The following is a 16,910-nucleotide window of genomic DNA, read 5'->3' as shown; positions in this document are numbered from 1 at the left end:
GTCTCAGTAAGAGATGTAGCAGCATAAAACAAGGTTTATGAGGTCCAAGGAGAGCAGGTCTCCCTGTTTCTCTTTCTGTCCGTTTGTTTCCTTTGGTATGCTTCAATTTTGCTTCTCGTTTGTTTGTGTTGTGTGTTGTTGTTCCCATTCTCCATCGTAGAGTAGGGATTGTGTGGATCAGGTCTGTTCAGTATCCTCTTGGATGTATTTCTTACACATGCTTACTTGCATATGTTTACAAGTTGTCTGTCTTGTTATTAGGATTTTCCATCCTGTAAATTTCCTGTTTCGCTCTATTTTATACACCTGACGTAGAGTACCAATGCATGTCTGTCCTTTTGTAAGAGGACGCCCCGATTTATTGCTCTTTCTTATTGAAAATTTAGTGTATCTGAAATGAGTACCTATGAAAAGGAGTCATAGAATTGTATAGACTGTAAGTCCTCCTAAAGCAAACTTGCTATTTGTGATAATGGGTTGATATATAAAATCTGACAGGAATGTGTAAAGAATGAAGAGGTGGATGGGCAGTAAACTCCACACTGAAGGATGAAGACCCATAGATAGACCTGAAAGGCCTGGGAGTACATTTAATGTCTGTTGTTGAGGAGTGACTTGAATTTGTGTGTGTGTGTGTGTGTGTAAGTGACTTTCCCCTCCCCTTCACTGAACATGAAGGCAGTTATTGTCTGTTTCAGGTTTAGGCTTCATCAGGAGCCAACACACTCAAACTCTGGCTGAACCACTCCCGACCTGAACAACCTTAACCTGACGTTTCACATTTGTTGTCCATTTACGTTGTAGCTGTGTTCAAAACTTCCATTCAAAATGTTGGCCCTGCAATGAATACAGCTTTATATCATTCATATGTTTCAGTACCAACCCCAAAGTTCTACATTTAAATAAATAAAAAAAAAAACTATCAATAGTGTGCTTTAAGATATGTACAAAAATTTTGTCTTTCAACAAAAAAAAACAAACACATTTTATTGGTGTCATTCAAAACTGTTCAGATTTACTCAGTTTTTAACTTTTTATCATAGAATGAGCATATAGTATTTAGAGCAGTTGACATTCAGAGCCAATTTTTTGATATCTATTGCCACAGACACATGCTCTATCCTAACTTTAGAAAACAATGAGACTTATTTGCATGCTTTCATCTCTCCACTCATTGATTAGTCCAGCATCCTTTTTACTTGCCAGAATCAAAAATCTATTGATCGACTCCAGACTGTACCGAACTCAGTTCCTCAGACTTTTAAAAAAAATGTTACCAGAACTAGGAGATGCGTTCACATCATGCTTTTTTGGGGGGGACTTTTTTTTCTTACATTGGCTCCCAGTATGTTTTAGGAGATTTTAAGATTTTACTGATTACTTGACCAGCCCTTCCTGGCGCCTCTCCAAGCTACATCTCTCACTTCTTAGTATGATTACACACTTTGAGAACCTTGGACAGGCACTGCAAAACCAAAGGGGACAGAAAGCTTTCAGTTAGGGCCCTTAGGCTTTCGAACGCTGAGTCAGCTACCTTTTTTTTTTTTTTTTTTTAGCCTCTTGTTAAAACAACGTTATATTGGAGAGCCTTTTCAGATTTTACTTGGGTTTTAATTTCTGTCTTATTTCTTTATAAGTTTAAAAAAAAAAAAATAATAATTTTACCGTCCCTAACACAGTATTTTTATGCACTAGATTGTGTTTTTATTTGTCAAATCTGAGGATTTTATGACTTGTCTGTTTTATTTTGCTGTCTTTTTAAGGAATTTCTACCTTAGATTTTGAAAAGTGCTTCATAAATACAGATTTTTATTATTCATTTTTGTTAGTCTAAAATATGTGAAGGTTAAAATGATGCTTGAAAACCACTGAATGAAGGAAAAAATTACTTTGGGCTCTAGTAAGTCAAATTGTATTTTGGACTAAGCGAATAATTAATACATTTACAAGTAAATGGGTTGGCACCATGACTGATTTGTTCTGCATGAATTGTGATTTGTAGATTGATTTAAGTTAGACTTACAATGCAATTCGCTGCAAATAAACTTCAACTATTTGCTGTGCTTCCGTCTGAGATCATAGAAGATATCATGCAACATCTCTTGAGTGAACAATGGTTTACTTTGTGACTCTCTTAATGTTGTATTTCTTGAGTCTCAGTGTCAGACAAAAATTTATTCAACTGGTCACTTTTGAGGCTTTGGTTTGTGGTCTTTTTGCTTTGGTTTCTATTGTAGTTCAAGTTCAAGGTCTTTATTTATCACAAACACAGTCATACATGGTATAACGCGCAGGGAAATGTTTTTGTGTACTGTTCCACACCGAAACAATGTTAGGAAATGAATAGTGTATGCATGAATGTACAGGTATTATCGTTGTTCTGTCCCCTTCTAGTGTTTTCCGTATTGACTGTAGGTGGCATTATGTAACATACAGTATGTGTCTGTGTATGTAGTGCCTTCTCACTTTTCCTTGTAAATGATGTAAATGTAAATGAAAATGCCAGAATGCAAAGTAAAAGCGTGAGTGGAGCGTCACAGGTAATTACACTGAGCAGTGGAGTGTAATTGAACCTGATCAAACCTGCTCTGTATGTGTGTGTGTGTGTGTGTGTGTGTGCGTGCGCACTGTGAGTGGAATAGAGGCCCAGTGTTCTTGGGTCCCAGCTTTAAATAAGGGGTCTTTATCTGGCCGTGTGTACAGTGCTGGTGTGAAAGCACTAAAGGGCCGAAGCGTTTCCTCCGTACAGACGGGACTCATGCCGCTCACTCCAGGTGTGGTGACCACTAACCAGCACGGCTTTTAACCGTCATGCCTGATTTGGAGCCTGAGGCCAACCTGGCACACGCCTAAGCTCACACAGTCACACTCAAGTGCACACAGAATCATGCACGCGCACATCCATTTCTAATTTAAACTTAATTTCCCTCCAAGTGTTCATTATGTTCCCTCTCATCTTAGTCCTCTGCAGTAGAAACAGGGATTGTGGGAGTTAGAGTTTAGAGCTTCCCATTCTGCTCTGATGGGCTCCAGAAGCCTCCCTGCTCTCCGCCTCTCTCTGCATCATCATTTCTTCCCACCTTCTTTAAGGAAGATTTTGGTGACTTGGTGTGAGATTTCACATTTGTTGAGTTACTCACTTTACATTATTTTTAGTATATCTTGGCAATGCATAACCTGACTCCTTACAGGCTAAATGCTTACAATACTAGACTTTCATTGTCTGACAGTGACAGCACCCTCACCTCTTAACATATATGCGGCAGACCTGATTAGTAATTGCTTTCCCATGGAACGCAGTAAGGCTGACATGAAGGGCTTTTAGCTGAACATGATTCCTAAAATGTTGGTGTATAGTGGTTTTGAAAACTCATCAGCCATCAAACTCTGTAACATCATCTCTGCTATTTAAAAAAAGTAACTAATTTCAAGTCCCATTCAAGTCATCAGTGATCATTAAAATAATACAATGCTTAAACATTATACTTTATAAATAACAAATTCTTTTTTCTTCATCCAGTATATTTTACCAGGCCACAAGGTGAATGTCTTAAGTCAAGTAGTAGTCAAGTAATTAATGCCCAAATTTCTGCTCTGATGTTTGTTTGTTTTTCACAGTCTACATTAACACTTTGGAATCCTTCAAAGAATTAGTTTAACTGGATAGAGGTCAAGTCAAATTTATTTCTAAAGCACATTTTAAACAACAGGAGTTGACCTGTAAGTGTTGTACAATTATAAATAGTAACCCATTGGACATAAACACAATGACTTAATGGCGAATCTGAATAAAAACACAATCAACTCATGGAAAATAAAAGATGTAACACAATAGAAGAAAAAAAGATTTTCTGTTAAGGTGCCTTTAATAATGTCTATCTGTTTTTCTCTCTTTTCTTCCAGATCTCCTTTGAGCTGGCCGAGTACACCGCTAACGTAGATGGTGTGGGCACACTGCGTCTCCTGGACGCCATAAAAACATGCAGCCTCACCAATAATGTAAAATTCTACCAGGCCTCCACGAGTGAGCTGTACGGCAAAGTCCAGGAGATCCCTCAGAAGGAAACCACTCCTTTCTACCCTCGCTCACCTTACGGTAATACGTACAAATACGTAATGTGCTGTAGATCCACATGGAAATACACACAAGGATTACCTAACTTTTTCTACCTTGTACCATTTGTCAGACACTTGCATATGGCCATGTAAGGGCATACAAACACAGATTGCTTGATGCCTGTACCGCACTTTTTCCTGGAGTGTGTGTGAGTGAATAGAAGGGGGGCTTCAGTGCTCAGACTGAGTTTGAGCTCTCCACACACCCCGAGGCCAAACGTCTGACTGAGGACTGGAATGGCTCTCGCTTTAACAAAGACACCTTTATATCCACAGCACTCAGTTTCTGCGTGCACACGTACACACAGGCTGCACACGTGTATGAGCGATCAGGTTTCATGTTCTCTGTTGTCTAAATGCTCTCCTCGCTGACACTTTCCCCATCTGTCAGCACTCAATCTGAGGCTGCATGGGAGGTGCATACCATCTCTAGAAGGGGCTGCTCCTCTATCAATTAGACTTGGAAAAGGGGAGGTGGGGGTTGCCATGGCGATCTCCCTTCACCTCTAGTGTACATCCTGACCTGTGTCTTAATCAACGCGCACCTCCCTTCATTTGCTGTGGTATTTCCCTCATCACAGGAGAAGGGAGGACACTGAGAGGGAACTAGGGGAGAGATTTCTGCACATTTTTGCTGCTTTTGGTCAGTCAGCAGGATTCTGCGGTTCATGCTCCTCATATTGAGATATGAGCTGTGGTATACATGTTCTTACTGTGTTTAATTCTGACATGTATTGTAGTTACAAGTGTTAATCTTTTTCTTTACTATGGTCTTGTATCTGCACTTTTAAGAGGAAGGTATCAGTGAATCTGTCTCTGCTGAGATTGTCACTTTGTAAGATGTGATAAAAGAAGAATTATGTTTGTTGGCAGAATATTCATCATTAATGTGAGTGTGAAAGTCAGCTTGTGTTATAACTCAAAGACAAGTGATGTGAAAAAAACACTTTTAAAACATTTTCTCCTGAAGTGATATCTCTTTACTTTTCAATACTAAATTGGTACTAACGTATTTCTGTCTTCCTCTTTCCCATTCTCCTCCTCTCCTGTCAGGAGCTGCTAAGCTGTATGCCTACTGGATTGTGGTGAATTTCCGAGAGGCCTATAACATGTTTGCTGTCAACGGGATCCTCTTTAACCACGAGAGCCCAAGGAGAGGTGAGTGAAAAGCATGACATGCATTTTGCTGTGGTAGGAGAAGAGAAGGCAAAAGTATACGCGACTTAAAAAGCATTATTAAAACGGGAATTAGATTAAGTCTGAGTAATGTTTTAATAAAACTGACAAATTGTTGTTTATAATGTTCAGGCTGATGATGTCAAATAATACACTAAATTAAAACACAGTCGAACTTGAACTTTAACATACAGCTCACAAATACTTGTAATGCAGAATAATTAATGTTCCAAATGCATAAAAGTTAGACATATGCAGGGTGGACTTCTTGGCAGTTATAGTTATTCCTGAAACACAAAAGAAATCTCGTTTGCATTTGACCATTTTATTCCATATGCTATATTTGTTTGCAAATAAACATGAATTAGAACACTACAAGAGTGGTGTCATTTCTTTAAAGTCATCAATCAGCACCAGGTGTACAGTAAAGCCAATAACTTACAATGACTACTTGTTTTCAACAGAACAACTTTTGCTCAAGAAATGCAAAAGCACATATTACTATGAAATCAAATCTCTATCTGAGGCCACAGCACAACATCTCATGTAGCATTTTCTGTATACAAGATTCAAATGTAGGCATATGACTATTCAAGTAAAAGTTTCTGGTAAAGACTTTGATTGTTGTAAATAAATATTTACATGCAAGTTAAATAAAGGGCTGCAAGGTGACTTGGTGGTTAGCACCGTTGCCTCTCAGTAAGAAGGTCGTTGTTTCGCGTCCCAGTTCGGACACCCGGGATCTTTCTACGTGGAGTTTACATGTTCTCCCCTTGCAGCGTGGGTTCTCTCCGGGTTCTCCGGCTTCCTCCCACAGTACAAAACATGCTGAGGTTAATTGGTGATTCTAAATTGTCCGTAGGTGTGAATGTGAGTGTGCTTGGTTGTCTGTCTCTAAGTGTAGCCCTGTAATAGACTGGTGACCTGTCCAGGGTGTCCCCTGCCTTCACCCTAAGTCAGCTGGGATAGACTCCAGCACCCCCTTGACCCTAGTGAGGATTAAGTGGTGTATAGATAATGGATGGATGGATTTCATAATTTACCTTTCTGTCATTGCAACAGTAATCTAAAAGTCATGTAAACAGGGCTTCAGACTGACTTATCCACTGGCAGCACTGGTGTTACTAACTTTCTCAGTTTTTTTGTACAGGCTGAACTCCTCACTTGTTAAACATCTGCTTATCAAGAGACACTCCAATTTACAGATGTTCTGTAAAGCACTAATCTGCCAGCTAACGCACAAGCTAGCTAGTCACCTGTTCTGAAGAGCTGAATGCACTGATTAACATGTCAGACAGGGAGGTACTGACTGAGACAGCGGAGAAGAGAAAGTATTACTTCCAAACTGACTAGCTAGTGCAGCAGCTACCTATCCTGGCCAGAGGGGCAACACAACAGCCTAATAAGTGGTCCTAAAAATGATCGCATTCACTATTAACTTACATACTCTCAAAAAATGGTTGCAATTGTCAGCAGGCCTGTGTATGGGAGTTTCGGTGGGTCCTTAAAAAGTTAAAATCCAATGAGTTGAAGTTTATTCCTTAAAAATATGTTAACTACAAATTTGGCGTCTTAAGAAATGATCATTTATGATCTTAATTTTTCTTAAATAAAGTTGTATTAACTTTAGTGTAACATTCAAAAGTGTTTTGAGAAAACATTGTATTGACCATGCCAACAAAACTACAAAATAAAACTAACATGGAACCAATAATCTCTCATGTACAACTGTACAGCCCAGTCACAATTCATCAGAGTACATCCAGCTAATGTGTTGATATGCAGGCTAATATGGCAATCCTCTCATCACAACACTGTGGCTAGTAATAAGTTAAAATAGTTTCTGTCTTCCTAATTCTCATCTGATATGGGTAAGTGTAAGTTCAAGGACATTGACATTTAGTGTTTGATTAAAGAAATCTGGTTGTTGGGAATAACTTATTTCAAGCACACAAATTGCTCAAATTAGGATCATTAGCTCTAAGGACATTAGAGTTGCATAGGGAGTCAGAAAACCATAAAGTGAATGAACCAGCCACCAACAAACACCTGCCATCACTTAGTATTGTTCTCTGTTCACTTTGGGAGCATCTCCAAAGTCCAGCAACTCCAGTGAGCAGCCTGTGGACATGGTTTGAAATTTTGCCTACATTTAGAGCAGCTCTGGACTTCACAAACAGTATCCTTGAATAAATCATGTACTTCGCAGTTGGAAATTTAGGTTGTCAGATTCTACAGTCAACAGCAAGAGTAGTTTTGGTAAATTTCTGTGCCAGTATGGACGTGTAATGCTAAATAGCATACATAATGGTTTAAAAAAATTTCAGCTTACCTTGTTGAAACCTGCGGCCACCGCTATAGCTCAACTGGCAGAGCTGGCGACCCATGTACTGGAGCTATAGTCCCTGATGCAGCGATCGTGGGTTCGAATCCAGCCCATGGCTATTTGCTGCAGGCCATTGCCCCATTCTTCTCCCTAATTTCCTGTCTCTCTCTCTACTGTCCTATCAAATAAAGGCAAAAAGGCCAAAAAAACAACTTAAAAAAAAAAAAAAACTTGTTGAAACCTGTAGAAACCCATTCAATATTATAAGCAAGTTATTGTCTAAACTAGTGTGGTTTTTACCAGATGCCCTATTAATTCACTTTTTTTTGCCATTTAGGAATGATTATATCACATCATCATCATTCTTTTGTCAAGATAAAATTACAAGGTGAAAAACCTTGACATGACTTAACCTTAGCCTTAGAAACGAGCTAAAACCCACAACAAAGCAGTAAAACAGACGGTAAACCATTGTTGGATTGTGTAAAGGTATTCAATTACATGCTCTATATAAAGTCATATTCATTTACCAGTGGAGCCGGGTTTCTCATAACCACTTGACACACACTCTCACACACATTCTGACACATAGTGAGTGGGTTGTGGTCACATTTTTAATATGTGCTCTGAGCCCCGAGGGTCGCCGGCGCTGGTTTAACCCGATTTACATGCCACCGCGGCTCAAAATGAATACCACATGACTGCAGCTCCAGCACTGTGCCCAGGTCAGCCGCTCAGGTGTTTATGATTTATCGACTAATGAAGGCCCTGGCCACGACCCCAGCCAAGGTCAGGGGTCGCCCAGTAAACCCTAATGGGTTACCACAGATAGATAGGTGTGGGAACTGGTGTTGTTTACAGCCAGTTCAGCAAAATACCATGGTCACCTTTATGGTGTTGTAATGGAAAATTAGGTGACATAATTAAACTGGGAACAGTGTGTATAGTGACAAGTGGAAAGAATGGGCTGAATGAAAGGAGGAATAGAAAAATTATCTACAAGAGACTTTGTTAAGTCATTAATCAAGTGAAGCATTTTCAGATTTTGTTTCATTTTTAGTTTGACAGTTTCCTTCTTTTTACGTTAAATCGGACAGGTGGTCATGTTTAAGTATTTTCAAGATATCACCTTGGACTTTGGGCTTCGGAGACTTTCCCCTGTTTTCTGATGTTTTTACAGACTTTGTACGAGTAACAGAAAAATACAGCCACTGATCAATACATAGTAAGCCCTATAGATATGCAGACAGGCTAACCAATTCTTTAATCACAGATGTGTGTGTTCTTTTGCATGTGTCCTGTGCCGTGTCCTTCTCCTCACATACACACAATGACCTTATAAGGACAAAGCTCGCTGCCCTCCTGATAACATGTCGTCAGCCTTTTGGTTCTTGGTCAGGTCTTTCTCATCTCATCTCTTTCCATTCCTGCCACACACGCTCCTTTCTTCTTTCTTTCTCTCTCTTGCTTCAGTCCGTGTCGTCCTCCTCCCTTCTCCACAGTCAGCATTTCTGCAGCAGGCCATTGGGTTTACTCCTGCCACTTCTATTCTCAGAGTTACGGCTGTTGTTGCTCATAAAGCAGGAACGTTGTGCTGTGATGTGGCCAGATGTCCCACGGCTGCCTTGCACAACCCAGTGTGGCGCTTGTGTTGGCTGGACTGGCCAGTGTTTACCCAGGCCCCCAGGGCCAGCCATGACCCTGCCGCTGCCACATTGAGGGGGCGTTAGGCTGTTCAGTCCGTTACTCACAGAGGGCTTTTTAGGGGAGGAGTTGGTGCTTTAAGCTGCAAAACACCCTCCTCGCATATTTTTTCATCGGAGTGTAAGGTCATACTGTAAATCATACAGTGTGAGATACATAGTTACTGTACTCATTAGATGTTGTAAATGCCTACTGTTGATGAGGATATAGTAAACCTAGCAGAAACAATGACTGAGTTTTTAGGATCATTGCCCATATTGTTTCAATAAATCAAATTTGGGAGCTCCACATCAGAATATATACTAACCTCCAAAACAGTGCAATAAACATTAAATAATCTAAACTCTTTATATTTTTAATGAACTGTGTGAATAAACATGAGAACTCAGCAGTAATGACAGGGGAAGTGAGTGACAATGACTGCTCATCAGAGCTGGAGGAATCACTGCCCTGCTCTCAGCCACATCCTCAACATCTCTGTTAAGTATTTTGTAACACTGTTCCTGCTTTGTCTTAAAACCTCAGTGGTGTAAAACAAAAGCTGTGATAATATCAAGTCACCTATTATTGCCATTCCTCAAGCCTCCCCTCAAGTAGATAGCCTCCTAACTTTACAAATCAGTCAAAATTTTGTTCAGATTTTGAGTAGGAACTGAGGCGCCACTGGTCATCCATATGATACGAATCTTGCTCCCTCGCTGCCTGCTGCTTTTAGGTGAGCAATTCCAAAAGAGCAGCTGCCTCACAGTCTACCAAGTTAATTTACTTTCTCAAGCTGCTTCTGCTAACTCTAAAATCTATCACCCATAAGCAAAGCTCACCAAGTATTCTGCTGTCGGCTGCAAGAGCATTTCTACACCCATGCCCAGTATCTGAGGAACTGAACACCCAGTGGATGTATTTTTGATGGCAGTGTCCCCAAAACAACATCAAACTCCTTAGTTCTAGCATGTTACACAGCTAATGTGGCTAATGTTGCCATTCCCTTGCAAGAGACATTCAGAAGTAGTGGAAACTTCAAGGACCACTTGAAACCAGGAAGAAGGAGCTGGGTTGATTGGGATGTCACCTGATTTTTCAGAGCGACCAGTGTCAGCTGTTTATATCTGTTTTCTTCTCTCCTGCTCTCTGCGCTCATATATACTGTATTTTAATACAGCTGAATTCCCAGTAAAAATGTTCTCATTTACATATTTCGATGTTTCTGCTGTGAGACAATGACATCAGTATGAAATATATGAAACGCAGCCAATTAAGACTGTACGTTAAGCAGCAGTCACTTCAGAGTCTCTTCAACTTGCAGCTCTGCACCAGTAAAATGCAAATTTTGTAGCTGCAGCATCATCTGAGAAACTCACCAAAAAACAGTTAAAAACAGCGACTGTGCTGTGAATTCGACAATATTTCCAAGTAAAATTATTGCTCAGAGTTAAAGTTAGAAGCAATTGAACATCCTAATCTTACACAATCATTCATGTCTGTATTGGACGCTCTGCAGTCAGTTGTTTTCTTCAACTACTGATCCTACTTCCTGAAGGGGGCGTATACAGTACCAGCTCAGCTGTATATAAAGCCACAGACAATAAAACAGCCCATTTAGAACAGTGCAAAAACCAGGGGTTATACAGTCATGGTGACATAACCATTTGTGTGATGTTTTGAGCCGAAAAATTGAAAGACTACAACAGATTGCTCATTATCTGTATTCTGCCCCTCCTGTCCGAAACAAACCACTAGTTATTCACTGAGATCCATAATGTCAGTTTCAGTGGCTCTGACAGCACCACTACACCCCCTCTTCCACACACAGGAAGAACTGTGATGTCATTATCCCAAAATGCCAGTGGATGTGTGTGTGTCTGTGTTTAAGAAACAAATAGATGTTTGCTTTTATGAGGGAGGGGTCTCATTGAGTTTGGCTTTATTGGCCTCTATCCAAATGACCTACTAGTAGTGGCTAGTCATGCTCCCGGCACAGTGTGGTGTGTCACATTGAACGGTCTGGTAGCTACTGGGAGTGGCAGGAGAGGGAAGAAGCTTACACCAGTTTCTCTCAGGTATACTGTCCCGTCATTGGACTCAGAAAGGAGCTCTGTCTGTTACAGCACTCAGGATGACTTAATCCCAGCAGGAATGCGCTTCTGGTTTCTCTTACTGTTCTTGTAAACACCTGACTATTCAACCAACAAACAGCCGATATCCATTGTTCTGCAGCAAGAAGTCGGGATCAGACAGGCGGGAAGAAAAAATAACTCGGTGGAGATCCAGCGTGAAGCAAAGCAAACAGAAGCCTGCGTCTGCTGGCTGGTTCACACCGCAGCTTGCTCCTTTTTGGTTAGCTTAGTTGTTAGCCATAACAAACAGTCCTCACACTGGCTCTGAAGAGAGGGATTAGCGTTTGCAGGGGTGCTAAGTAGACTCCATATTGCTGTGACATATGAGACAGTGTAGTATTCCAGTGTCTTGGAAAGCGTGATCAGCAGTTAAACCTGTGCAAATAACCAGTTCATATGTTTATTTGGTCATCTTTTTCAACAAACACACAGCACCTGAAAGTCCCCCAAAGTCAAATTTCGACAATAAAAGACTAAACCCAAGTTTAATTTATAGTTATTAGCAGTGTGTTGGTCTGAGGCTGTGCAGTAAATCAACACAGTAATATATTTTATGTGTGTATATACAGTTGATACTACTGACCAACTCCAGTTGTAGGCTGATCTCCTGGTTTATTTGGGGAAGTCCTATTCATCTCTCTTCCCTCTGAGCTCTGTGGTTCACGCTTGGCAGTATAGAATAATATACTGTTATGTTAGGAGAGAAGACCAGTTAGCATTGGGGAAGTTATAATAGCACTGCCAAAGTCAATGCTGCCCCCTTAAAACACACACATACAGCCTCTACATGCCTTGGCTTCATCTTTCTGCTTTCGTTGAGGTTGAGCCCAAAAGGTCAGATCGCATGATAGATTTGTAAGGGGATATGTTTTCCATTTATTGGAGAGGTTATTTTCAAAGGAAATCTTCAGATGGGAATGACTCGGTCAGCGGGTGTCAAGGGGATTTGGCAGTATCTTTTAAGACGGAACCCAGTACGTAGCAGGCACTTTTTATTTTTCGGTCTTTAGTTTCGTTGGGTGTTGATGAGAAAAGGCTGAGAGAAGCCTAAACATCAGCTGAACTATGGCCAGGTGAAGAGCATGATCTAAAGCCTCAAAGCAGAGCTGATGACAGAGGCCTCTCCTCCCTTCACACCTTCCACCACCTTCCCTCTGCCTCAGCCTACCTTTGCCTCAGACATGTCACGTGGTCAATGAGGTTTCTACCTTCACTCATCCCCATTGCCGCCCTTAAATCAGTGTTTGTTGCCCCAGATCGCCATGGTAACCAAGAATCTTGTTGACTGAGTGCTCGGTTTGAGCGGCATAATTGCACCACAACTTGAAGGCACCATGTCGCTTCTCTCAACCGTTGCCAGGCCCCATCAGAGCCCTGCAGGAGGACAACCGCACCTCTAGATGTCGCTCTACAGTATTTAGATTTAGTCAAACTACAGGATGCTGCCAGGCAAAAGTACATCTTTGTTTTCAGTACTAGGGTGAAACAGTGTCTCATTCCGTCTTGATTTTGCAATGTGAAGGTGGTGCTGTCGGTGTTCAAGCTCAAGAACAACATGTATCATTTACTCCCCTGCCTTTCTCCATACCTCCCCTTTCTTTCCTCACACCTTTGCACAAACTGTGCCCACCATCTATTTTGTTGCATCACACCCAATTAAAAAAAGAGTGACTTTCCTGGTCTTTGTCTTTTACTTCACAGCCCTACAGCTCTACTCCAAATTGCCTTGCATCACATTTCTTTCTCTCTGCACCCTTCCTTTCAGTTGAGTCAGCCTAGAGTGAAGGCAACAGTCTGTCAGGTGTGAATAGACGCTATGTTGGCGGGGCTGAGTGCATGACCTATCTTGGATGCAATGCAAATATTCTCCCTTCGTTGAGGCTCCAGAGATCAGTCAGAATGTGAATTGTGCAATAACGGCGATGGCAGACACTGACAGGTCTTTGGACTGGGTGGAATTTGGCCAACCCCCGACCCAGGAAAGATTCCTCCTGCAAAATCACTCAGTGCTCCTGCAAGTCAGGTATTTTGTTCATAACTCAGTGAAGATAAAGACGATGGGTATAAGATGAGTACACATTCATTTTGATGTAAATAAGACTATAAGGGTGACCTAAATCCTAGAACGTGTGGGAGTGGAGATGGAAATTAAGGGTTGCATTTTTCATTTTAAATCTACCACAAAGCCTTTCACTCCCCTAGGCCGTTTCTCAAAGACAGCGTGGGATTATGGGATTTGCAGTTCTGGTTGAATTCCAAAACAGGTGTGTAAACCCTGTGTTGAGGCAACCTGAGGGTTTCTATGACAACCCTGTGGCAATCAAAATTACGTTTAAGCTATTTTTTCTTTTCCACTTTTAAAATGTTACCAAGTTCAGACAAGCCCATGACAGCAATGACTTAACTGTCAAATATTTGGAAAATACTTGGAATGAGTTCAACTTTTTAAAGAAAACTAAATGATCTGCAGTCCTATTTTTAGAATGTGCTTCATTAAATCAGTTGGGTTACCAAGCCATTTCACATTTGTATTAAAAAAGCGAGAAGTTAGTGGCATCCTGCAAGTCACCTTGGAACAGATTTACATGGTGATGAAAAACATACGGCAGGTCAAAAGCTGTAAGAGGAAACTTGGCTTAGGAAGGAAGTAAATGTTTTACCTGTGCAAATGTAACATTAAAGATCAACTTGATAAATGTTTCGCATGATTCAAGACTTGAGTTTACTCAGCTTTTCAGTTTTTCCAGAGCTAATGTACCATTCGGCTGAGCCATGACCGCACATTATGTCTTCAAAATAAATGTTACAGGAGAGAGAAATTTGAATAAATCACGCTGCGGTTGAATCTTAATCAGTAAACGTACATAAATACACTCACAGACAGTAATATAAATGAGTGTGAGTCAGACATCTTGAGGTCTGGGTGTGTATGGTCTAGGCCGTCACACACTGTGAGACTTTATAAGTCACCTTTATTTAATAGTATGCTTCTAACAACAGAATCTGTTGAGTAACCAGGCCCAGTCGAGCCAATTTTTTTTTTCTGAGCCACAGTCTTGTCCCTGACTCTCCCTGACAGAAGCCTCCAGCTGACAGCTTCTGTCCTCATCCTGTCTGGACCCACATGGCCTAGGCCTGGATGGGTGACATCTCCATACATTTCTCCTCCTCCTCCTTTTCCTCCTCGTACTTTTAGCCCAACTGTGCCAACGAAGCCTGTGTATTACGTTTTTCCTGTTGCTTCTGTTGCCAAGAAATGAAAAGGGATGATGGAAAAGAAACGAAAAGAAGAAATGAAACGGTTAAGTGAGAATGAGAATGAGAGAGAGAGAGAGAGAGAGAGAGAGAGAGAAAGAGAGGGAGTGAGTGTCAGTTTCTGGCATGGGTTTTGCTGTCTGCTCAGTTTTCACGGCCCGTGGTTTTATTAGACTTTCCGCCGGGCCGCGGGCAAGGTTAAACGGCCACCGCTGCCCCGTTTGGGCTCAGAACCTCTTGTTAGCCCCCCCTCAGCTCCCCTCGCCCACCTCTACCCCCTCCCTTTGGCTGTCCTGCAGTGCCGCTGCCAGTAAAGGAAACACATTAACACCCGGGCCAGTAACAGAGCAGGCTTTGTCCACAGCCAGGCAGGCCGGTCCATTAGGCCCACGCTCTGGTCCACGCCGTACCAATTAGAGAAGGCAGGGAGCAGAGCCACTCCAAACAGAGGTGTGAGCTTTACAAGGAGACTACAGGTGTGCTCAGGGGGAAATAATGGACTTTATTACTGATTGGGGTACTGTGCTACACTGTATACTTCTGTCACCTTTTTAAGAGCCAACTCAGCTCCACAGAGTTTTGACAACCTGTGTTTAACCTGCAAACTTGAGTTTCCCTTGGACATTGCATCAAATCGAACTCCTGCCTTCCAATTTATTGCACTTACCAATCTGGGATCTTGTTACATTGCTTTGCTCTGCTGGTTCTTAATACATGCTATATAGAGGGCTGCAAAGAATGAAAATTCTATTAGCATGTACTCATTTGATAATATTTTTTATTCTTTATTTGTTTATATTTAAAAATAATAAACCAACAAACAAAAAAAAAAAAACAACTGAACTGTCCATCTCAAGTTCCCAGGCATCAAAGGGACATTTTGAGATAGTGTGATTTGTCTAGTAAACATTTCAAAACCCAAATATATTTTGTTATTTTCCAAAGATATTCTACCAAGATGCTGTTTGTAAAAAAAGAAAAAAAGGAAAAATGAAAAGGTTTACTGCAAAAATCTAAATTTCAAAATGTGTACACATATTGCACACACAACCAAGACAAATACCAAACTGTTTGAAATAGCTAGAAATAGCAATTACTTGGGTATAATGTTTTAAAGCAAAAAATCAATTTGAGAAGGTAACCCATCCCACCTCAAGTACTGTATATGGCTTATTAAATAACCAAAAATCATTAATAGATCATTAAAAGCAAGCTCAAGTTAAATGTCCATTTCTCTAGTGGTATAAATACCAAAAATCAAGCCCCTTTATAAAGTTAGAGGACTTGCAATACAGGCAAAGTGTTAAAACTCAAAAAAGCAGAGACCATGTTACCATTACCTTTAGTCCTTAAAATGGTCCAAAGTCCAAAAGTACTGGATCAAATACCTCACATGATGCAACTTGATAGCATCTTCACTGTACACATTGTGTAAGTAGCTGTATGGTGAACGCCCTACAACCTGTGAGGGGATAAGAGCGTGCCAAGCTGATATGGGTGAGAGCAAACCTGACAATCACCTATATGTCAGTGGCAGATGAGTAATTGTTGGTTAACATCTGACTACACTTAGCAGGAGCGGTGGTATCTGCCAGAACAGATGACCTGCCAGGTTGGAGAATGGCCCCGAGGCCAGACGAGATGATCATGCAAAGACAGGATATGTCTGACATCGGAGGGGGTTTCCATCGACAATTTATCCACGCTTTGTGGACACACGCTATTTCTAAATAAACGTGTCAATAATTCTGATTCAAAGACTTGAGAACAATAGGTGGCTTTGAAAGTTTATCCAAGATTTGTAGTGTGATCCAGAGAGAGGCAGAAGACTGTATGGAGCCTCATTTAAACTTTATTAAACTCCAGCTCAACATGGCGACAAAGCAGCGTTGACACAGAGGCCATGTGATCTGCTACCAACACACAACATGCTGTATTTTCTTAAATAAGCGTGTCTAACCTTCCCTGGTCTGTTTCTGCTCAGCCTGCCCAGGGCTGTCGCTTTCCTATGAAATAATTACTACAAATTTGGTGCATTCGCATGATTGGGTTCATGGGATTTTCCTGTGTCTAAATGGAGGCTCTGCTCCATGTCAGGGGAACAGTGATACAGTGTCGAGACAGAGCTGTGCTATTATGGCCAGGATGGACTCAGAGCTAAAAGGCAACATTCATCTTAAGCATGATGAGTTTTAGAAAAAAAGCCTTTAGGAGCTCTT

At 41.0% G+C, this 16,910-nt stretch overlaps 1 protein-coding gene across 1 annotated transcript in view; it reads left to right on the top strand.

The window, feature by feature from the left end:
• The window catches only part of gmds (GDP-mannose 4,6-dehydratase), a 190,412-nt gene that overhangs the window by 55,266 nt on the left and 118,236 nt on the right, over positions 1-16,910 (top strand). Inside the window, exons 5-6 of the mRNA XM_008278193.1 lie at positions 3,904-4,096; positions 5,170-5,274. Of these exons, the coding sequence (XP_008276415.1) occupies positions 3,904-4,096; positions 5,170-5,274 (298 nt within the window). The remainder of the gene's footprint in view (positions 1-3,903; positions 4,097-5,169; positions 5,275-16,910) is intronic.

Source organism: Stegastes partitus, unplaced genomic scaffold, assembly GCF_000690725.1.
Source record: "Stegastes partitus isolate 25-593 unplaced genomic scaffold, Stegastes_partitus-1.0.2 Scaffold118, whole genome shotgun sequence".
NCBI lineage: Eukaryota > Metazoa > Chordata > Actinopteri > Pomacentridae > Stegastes > Stegastes partitus.
Note: the sequence above shows the minus strand (reverse complement) of the source record. Positions and strands in the feature narration are given on the sequence as shown.